Consider the following 8,802-nt stretch of genomic DNA (forward strand, 5'->3'; position numbering starts at 1 on the left):
AACTAATATGTTAATTACAACTCCTCGGTACTAAACTAATTTGGCAATTACTAGTACGAAACACTAGTAGAAAAATGCGTTTAGTCCCGGTTCATAAGGGGATTTAGTTCCGGTTGTGCAACTAGGACTAAATATGTGAGACTAAAGCCCACCACTTTAGTCTCGGTTGCTTACGAACCGGGACTAAAGGTCCATCCACGTGGGCTGCGTGCATCGAGGCAAAAATGCTTCCAGGTGAAAAAAAAATATTTTTTCTAATTTTTTCACTCCATTTTTTCTATTTTTTCAGAATTTCTATTATTTCAATTATTTGCATAGTTTAGTCTCTAACTACAATTATCTCTAGTCAAATTACTTACTCGTGGTCAAACTTCCCGCGCGGTTACCGATCCTCCCACTACTCTAGCACTAGAACGCTTAACTTCCGAGTTCCATCCTGTCCCACATCCAAGTGCTTCGCGCGCATGTATGTGATACTAGTATCATATCAATCCTATTAACATATTGGTCGATGTCACATTCTTATATTGTTTGAATTTAAAATAATTCTTTTAATAAACAAAAGTAATGATGTAATAGTAATCTTGAATAAAAATTAACTTTTTAATTTGTATTATTTTTAAATTTTTAAATATTTTTTTTGACAAACCTAAAACCTAAAAATTTGAAAATCTAAAAATTGGGTAAAAGTAATAGTAATCTTTATGCAGGATGGTGAATTCGGATGTAACTTTTTTCCACGATGATTTTGATATATTATACGTTTTTCCGACGATATTTTATTTTTTTAATTTCTATCATCTTCTTTTGTATTTTACAAAGCAAAAAAAAGGCGATCGACGAGGGGGGGGGGGGGGGAGGGAGGGGTGAAGGTGCGTTGGGAGTAAAAAAAAACCGGGAAAAACCTTTAATTTCGGTTGGGGACACCAACCGGAACTAAAGGGTAGATCTTTAGTCCCGACCGGAGCATTAATCTCGGTTCCCCAGCAGAACCGGGACTAAAAACCCATTAGTCTCGGACCAAAGTATTTGAAAACTAATGGGTTGAGATAGAAGACCTCTTTTCTACCAGTGGAATTGGCACATGCAACCTATTTAATCTATCAATTGCGTCTAATTATTCTACCAACTAGCTCTAATTAATATGGCAATTGCTACAAAAGTCAACTATAGTACTAATTCACTCATCAACCGAGATTACATCCTCTCTGCTACCAAATTCCTGTAAAATCGAATTTGCATCCTCAAGTATGCCGTATTGTCAAAAGCCACGACAAGATTCCCTAGTAAAGTTGAGATGAATCCTTGTTCCCATTATTTTTTAGACATATGCAACTAAGGGATGCTCACAGGGTTCATATACGCAAACACTCCGAGAATCTCGGTAGGAAAAAATCAGCAAACGAGATGTAGTAGAGGAGGAAAAAATCAGCCCACGGCCGCCCGCCCCCGCCCGCGAAGGCCGCCCGCCCCGCCCGCCAAGGCCGCCCTCCCCCGCCCGCCACGGCCCCGCGTGAGCTTCGGCCACCGCCCGCCACGGTCAGCCGCGCCCGTTCCCTCTACGGCCACCGCCAGCCTTGGCCGCGCCCGCTCCGGCCGTCCCCACGCCGGCCGTGCCCGCTCCCGCTCCGGACGCCCGCCATGGCTGCCGTGGAGCTGCACCTCGTCCGCCTCCCCAACCCCACCCGCGCGCCCACCTGCAGGTCGTCCTCAAGCCGACCAACCCGCCGCTGGCACCCACGGCGCGAATTCACCGGCGAACTGAGCCGCCGCCACGCCGGAGGCACCGACGAGCGCCAACAGCCATCGCGCGGAAGCAGTTGCGATTTCTGAAAATTCAGCGTGCCACGAGTGAGGGTTTGGCCCTGTATTCGGCCTCCCGCCCCGTACAAGTAAGGGGCCAAAAGCCACCCCGTAGCCGAAACTGTAAAAAATCGACACGGGGGCCTGTTTTACGGGGTCTGCTAGACGGCCGGGTAGAGGCCTACCCCGTATATCGGCGGTTATTTTACGGGGTTGGGCCTTTTAAGGGGTCTGTTAGACATGCTCTAAGAGAGAAGACTGCATCCATCAATCAAAGTCTAGTACCATAGTCGATCGTAATCAGCATAGGCACAACAAACCCTCGGGCCGCTCCCCAGGGAGGTTCTAGGGGCGACCCCCCGTGCCGCCACTCCGAACCGGCCGCGCCGGCCCTCCTCGCCGCCACTGCCGCCGTCCTCAGCCGCGGTGGTGGTGGGCCCAGCCACCAAACGGTGGTCTGGGAACGGTGCGGTAGCCATGGTCGGCTGCTCTAGCTGCTGGGCGGCGGTGGGCGGCGCGTCCGTGGCGACGCGATCCGGGCGGAGTCCCGGGTCGGGGTGGTGGTCGTGATGGCCACCGGTGGCGCGATGTGCCGCCGACGAAGGTCCAGGGGGTTGGGCCGGTTGGGTACTAAAACTAGATCGGTTCAACCCTTATCCTCTCCACGGTGTTGGTTGCCGACGGTGGAGGGTCGGCTGCTGGCTGTGGGGCCCTGCTGGCGAGGGCTTCTTCGCCTAGTATCTCTGCCTTTGCCTTGGCCGTCCCAGATGGTCAGCATCGTTGGGGTCCGATCTGAATAAAGGCGACGGTCCTCGGATTCTTATCATACTAAGTTGAAGATCTATCGGACGCTTGTTCCCTGTAGTCTGGGTGGATTGTCGTGTTTCGGAAGACCCTGCCGGCGGAATTCATTGTGCGAATAATGCCTGAAGATTGCTGGATTGGGTGGTTTCGATCGTGCGCAACCATGTTTTTTATGTGGCTATTTGATTTCAGAGTGAGCGCCTCGAAGCTCTGCTGGCTGTTAATATCATGAAGTTGTTTTCTTTCCATGGTGCTAGCGGAGAAGGTCATCAAGCCGAGATTGGTGGAATAGCAATGGTGGTCGGATCTTGGTGTGAGCTGAAATTGGCTTGGTGATTCGTGACTTGAAACAACGATTGGTATGTGGGGGCGACTGCACAGGAGAAGTTTACAGTCTTATCTTTCAGGGTGAAAATCCAATGTCTGGCCTTAATTGGTTGTGTCTGGCGATGTTCTTGTTTTGAGAGTGAGTACTTTCCTCAGAGTGAAAACCTAAGATCTATGATCGGACGACGACAGTTTTTGTGTATTGTTTCCTTCTTGGAGACGTCGCTTATGGAGAAGCTGATCTGGTGTTGTCTTGGTGGTCTCAGTGTTGCTGTTTCAGATTATGGATATATGTAGCAGGACTTTCATTTCTGTAGTTATTTTTTCCTTTTTTTAGCTGTGTGCATTCTTTATGTCATTAGGGCATAATGTTATAGAGGCTGGGTGTAATTGATATCTTCGGGATATTAATATACCATCTTTATCGAAAAAAGAGAGAAGGCTGCCAGAAGATAAGGTCAACACGACTACACGAGTGGAGCATCTCTATAAGGGCACGATGCACTTTTTCCATGTATCGTGTCGCGCCGCATGAATGTGCTTCTTGTGCGGCGCGGTTTATTAGATTTTCCCTTCTTTTTATGTGCACTTTTTTTTTAAGGACAAAGCTAGGCAGCGGCGCCGCACAGAAGCATCCGGCGTGCGACGGCTCATTCAGAGTCCAATTAACTGGCGTGCGGCCCAATATATATCAGTACATGCAATCGCATCCGTGTGTCTACATGCACACATGTGCCCTTATCAGATCAAAACAAGCTGCAAAAAAAATTCAGCCACATGCGAGCGATGGTCAAACATGATTTTCCAACTGATCGGATTGTGACTAATTGACCGGTAATTACTGATAGCCAGGTTAAGTACCCTTAGTTGCCTGGTTAGTCGTTACTAATTTCCATATTACTACTAAAATGGAAAATCGATTAAGCATATTTGACGAGGTCACTTATATTACTATAATTGCCCGATTAATCAGGTACTGATTGCCTGATTAATTAGGCCTAGTTGCCCGATTCAATTACTCCGTATTAATAACATTTGTCATATTAAATTACAAAGCTGCCAAACATTGAGCGGCTCAATTTGAGCCTAATTGCCGAAATAATTATGCCTAACTACCAAATTAATTATGCCTAATTGGCACACTAATTACTCCTGCGCGATTTCCTCTGCATCGCCATGGGAGAGCGGAGGAATAGGCCGGCGCCCGATGGGCTCGAGGCGCCTCCACCGGCGAACTCGAGGCACTGACGCGGATGTGGCCGGCGAGCTCGAGGCGCGTCCACCGGAAAACTCGAGGCACGTGTGCGCATAAGGCCGGCCAGCTTGAGGCGCGCGCGGATACGGCCGACGAGGTCGAGGCGCGTCCATTGGCGAACTTGAAGCTCGTGTGCGGATGAGGCCGGCGAGCTTGAGGCGCACGCCCGGATTAGGCCGGCAAGCTCGAGGTGCGCGAATTAGTCAGGCAAGATCAAGCCGCCTCCACCGAATCAGGCACGGCCAGGACTACGGACGGGGGAAAAGATGGAGGTGGCGTCGGGGTCCCGTCCGGGCAGGGATGGAGCAGGCATCGGATTGGCGTGCAAATTGGGGAGCAACGCCTGTGGCTCCATGTCCTCGTCGCCGTGCGCCTCCCCATTCCGTGCTCGCGTGGCGACGGCCTCCTCCTTTCGCCCCGCTCCGGCGAGACTCTAAACGCGCTTTGCTTGTGTTGGGCTCACCGAGAGAGAATGGGTGGTTCAAAGATCATAATAAAGAGATAAGGTGCAAGTGGGAAGCAGAGGACGTGTCGCGGCTTCTAAGGGGCGCGATGACGTTTTCCAAATCGCAATGCACCGTCGCACCGCGAGCAAAACCGTGCGGCGTCGCTGTGTATCATTTTCCTTTTTTTAATGCCCAGTGGGCTTGTGTCCCCAGGCTCGCCCAGTTTTTTGCAGTCTGGTAATAATAAGAATTAATCAGAGTTGAAGATGGCCGCAGTGTCCTTATTTTGGCGTGACGAATGGATCGGCGGACGGTCGGCAGAGGATTTCGCTCTGGGGCTGTTTCTAACGTTCAGCAAAATGGGTCGTCAATTGATCAATTCAAGAACCGTCGCCCAAGCCTCAACGGATAAGAAATTGATTTCTGACTTACCCGGCACGCTTGCGACAGGAGGGGTCACGAAGGTGATCGCGCTTTGGTTGGCGGTGCCTCGGGATGAAAACGCGCAAGACAGTTTCAGCTGGCCTGGCCATGGTCTAGCTCCGGTCATTACGTACACGGCCAAATCCACGTAAAGTATGTTGTTTCAAGGAGGTATCAGAGATCAGCTGGGCGAGGCTATCTGGAGGAGCGCAAGGCGACGCTGGAGAAAAAGATCTCCATGTGGCTGGTGTCGCAGCACAGAATCTGGACGTCTAACCGACGTGCGAGGCATGAACTTCAGGCACATTCGTTTGCCTTCAAGAGTAGTAAGACGCAGCCAAGCACCTACCGGAACCTCATAGCATTGTACAGAACATGACCGGGTTTCACGGACGCCCGTTACGGGCGACGCCGGGGCGATTCTGGGCGCTCGCCCAAGGATCGGACGTCGACGACACCGATGAAGACGACGGAGAGGAACTGGTTTCGCCGGCGATAGGCCCCCTTGCCTATCTATGTCGGACGCCGGTGGAGGAGGCGTGCGGTCTAGCTGAGGCGGCGACTTCAGCGATCAGGCGACGAGAAGAGAAAAGAAGAAGACAGAGAGAGGCGGCCCAAACTCTCCGATCAGGTGAGAATCCATCTTTGCTTGATAATGGTGTGATGTCTTCTGTGAGCAGGTGTGAGATGAAGAAGCAGGCCCTTCCGGTGCTGTCGCCCACAACATTTGCTTTGGAAAAATTTGACGCAGCTGAATGGATCTCGGTTTATCGGCGTAAGAGACGAGCACAGATGACTCGACGGAGTCCTCTTCGATCTGCGCTGATGACTACCCCAAATTCTGCTACGAATCCGATCCAATTTCAAACTCATATGAACTTTGTGGGCCTACCGGACCATGAATATGCAGTCCGCCGATTTGCCCAATTGCAGGGCCATATGGGCCTGGGGCGATCGACGAGACGACCTTCTGTCTGTCATTGGCTACACTTTGATCGTGGCTAGATACGGACTCTAGGGTTCGGTGTCGCTAATTCCGTGTCCCAACCGAGCGTACGGGAGGCTTCGTCTTCTGGCATCCTCGCCGCCGCCATGGCCAGCCGAGATGGTTCAGGGAATTACCGCGGGCGTGCACCGCCAGCGGGAGGGCGTGGTGGAGGCCGGTGGGACGGTGGCCCCAATGGTGGCCGACTTGAACAAGGGGGCCCGAGCGGTACAGCGCCATCGTCGGGAGGGCGTGGTGGAGGCCGTTGGGATGGAGGTCCCAATGGTGAACGCATGCAGTATGAGCACGGGGGTCCGAGCGGCACAGCGGAGTCGACGGAAGCTGGTGATAGGCAGGCCAGCAGTACTGTTTATGGTGACGGTGTGTTTCGGGCTGGTGATGTTCGCCCGAACAACTACGGGGCTGGTAATCGTAACCCAAATTTCCGTCCAAACAATGGCGCCGGCGATGGCCGTCGAAATTTTGGAGGAAACTATGGGAGCTACAACAACCGGAGGTTCACCAATTCTGGTTATGGAGGAAGGTATGACTCAAATCGTAATGCATATAATAACGGAGGTTTATCGGCTAGAGAGCAGCAATTGGTTAAGCAGACAGCTGAGGTTTTAGCGCGTCAATTTGTTGATCGACCTAGCCAGAGAGAGCCTGTGATTTCATCTAGAGTTCCTGCACAACCAACTGTTCATGCTACTAATTCCAATAATGTGGCTAGATAGACTTATGTGCCAAAGGTTAACCAAAATGCTGCTATTTCTCCAAACCTTGGCCATTTGCAACAGGATCAAGACATGGAGCAGCGTTCAGTGGATGTATCCATTGTGGATGCAGACATTGATGAACAGGGAAGAGGGATGGCTTCGGATGGTGGATCAGATGCTGGCGGTTCTGTCCAAACGAAGAAGAAGGGTGGTCCAACTTCCTATCGCTGTAAGAAGCCGGGCCATTGTGTGAATGATTGCTCTGTTGTGTTGTGTGACTGTTGCCAGAAGTCCGGACATGCTACTGCTGATTGTCCTCTTCTGAAAGCACCAAGGCCGAGGATTGCTATGTATGGTCTGGGACATCCAGATCTTTCATTCTGGGAACTGCCCCTGTCAGATTCGGTGAGACCTTGTGTGGAAAACACGAGGCTTGGACGTGTGAAGATTACTGGAGGGTCTCTCTCAATTGACGAAATTGTTACACAGTTGAGATGGATAGTGGACACAGATGATCAGTATCAGTGGGATGTACAGATGGTTGAGCAAAACAGTTTCAAAGTAAATTTCCCAAGCAAACATGATCTTGTGAGGGTGCAGCGGTTCGGTCGATTCCAGGTTCAAGGTACTCAGATACATATGCACTTTGATTTTTGGAAAATAGATATTCAACCAGCATGGACTCCGGAGGATGTTTGGGTACGGGTATATGAGTTACCTCCTCTGGCTCTTGATGATTTTTTGGCTATGTGGGCTATTGGGGATGTCTTTGGTAAAACAAAGGACTTGGACATTGTTTTCACTAGAGCCAATAATGTTCTTCGTATTCTGGTTACTTGTCTTGACCCCACGTTGATACCTAACACTTGGGATTTAAAGGTTAAGAACGATTTTTTTCGTCTTCGGTTTGAGGTAGAGGGATTGCAGCGTCCACCTCCGGCTGATGTTGTTATGACAGATAATTCTAAGGAAGATGATGAAGGTGCTGGTGGCAATGGCCAGAGCGGAAACGCTTCTCATGGAGATATTACAAGGTCTATGAATATATCTAACAGTGAAAACAATGGGGGTGACAAGAGTCAGAAGTCTGCACAAAAGTTTGGCAAAGAGCTTGCAAAGTCTCCTACGGGTGCAGCACAAAACCTTGGGAAAAATTCGGATGGTATACTATCTCCTATGAGCATGGAAGATAAACATAATGAGAATACAGTGAGGTATTCTAGTGTTAATTTTGCATCTCCTTTTCTCAGTCCAAATATTCTTGAGCCCGTTTTTGATTCAGTTTCTTCACCTCTGTCTAGTGCTCATTTTGGTGGAGCAAAAGGTTGTACTGAATCTGCTAGGCACTCTGATAACAGCCAGGCAGAGTTCATGTTACAGTCACAACGACTAAGCCATGCAGCGCATGCAGCATCCACCGCGCACGCTGCTGTGACGATGGCGGGCCGGAATTCTGCGCCGGGTGCGCAAACTGGGCGGCATACAGGACATGTTGCGCCTGTCGTGCAACATTCTGCGCCGATGGCGGGCCGTATTGTAGCGCCTGGGGTGCCTAGGTCGGCCGCGCCAGCTGGGGTCGCAGCGTCTGGGCTTGTTGCGCCGGCGGTCTTGGCGCCCACTGTCGGGCGGACGACACCGTCAGGCCCTATGTGGCCAGAGCAAGGCGGGACACAGGGGGGAGTTCACCAGCCCAATATGCATGGGCAGGCAGCTTCCCGAGGTACGTCGCTTGCTGGAAGTGTTATGAATCCGACTTCCTATCCAGCCTCCTCAGTTATTCCAGCTATTGATAATACTATCTTACCTTCTTATGCGAATGTCGTCACAGAGGGAGTTAAAACTTACTCACGGGATGATATTATTGCGTTCGGAGGAATTCCGGAGCCAAGGGCGTCGCACGTGCGTTCAAGTGTGAGAATTGGGGCTCAAGCGACAGCGGATCATACGCAAATGGAGCGGGCTATGTATGCTGCTCAGCGTCGGTATGATCCAAGCGCAACAGGTTCGTCCAAAAATACAAATGCATCTTTATTATCCTTT

General features: G+C 50.7%; 1 protein-coding gene across 1 annotated transcript; it reads left to right on the top strand.

Moving 5' to 3' along the window:
* The first annotated feature begins 1,641 nt into the window (after positions 1 to 1,641).
* Positions 1,642 to 8,600, top strand: LOC127329034 (uncharacterized). The gene is made up of 6 exons (XM_071821062.1): positions 1,642 to 1,703; positions 5,739 to 5,823; positions 6,064 to 6,666; positions 6,781 to 7,976; positions 8,064 to 8,482; positions 8,593 to 8,600. Exons 1-6 carry the CDS (start codon positions 1,642 to 1,644, stop codon positions 8,598 to 8,600), a joined length of 2,373 nt encoding a protein of 790 aa, XP_071677163.1.
* Positions 8,601 to 8,802: the final 202 nt, after the last annotated feature.

Source organism: Lolium perenne, chromosome 1 (assembly GCF_019359855.2).
Source record: "Lolium perenne isolate Kyuss_39 chromosome 1, Kyuss_2.0, whole genome shotgun sequence".
NCBI lineage: Eukaryota > Viridiplantae > Streptophyta > Magnoliopsida > Poales > Poaceae > Lolium > Lolium perenne.

Bases quoted from the DNA above. Each gene is read 5' to 3' on its own strand.
- LOC127329034 (XM_071821062.1), top strand. From the start codon at position 1,642: ATGGCTGCCGTGGAGCTGCACCTCGTCCGCCTCCCCAACCCCACCCGC. The intron at 5,824-6,063 runs GTTTATCGGCGT...GATCGTGGCTAG, and splicing joins ACGCAGCTGAATGGATCTCG to ATACGGACTCTAGGGTTCGG. The intron at 6,667-6,780 runs GTTTTAGCGCGT...GTGGCTAGATAG, and splicing joins TGGTTAAGCAGACAGCTGAG to ACTTATGTGCCAAAGGTTAA.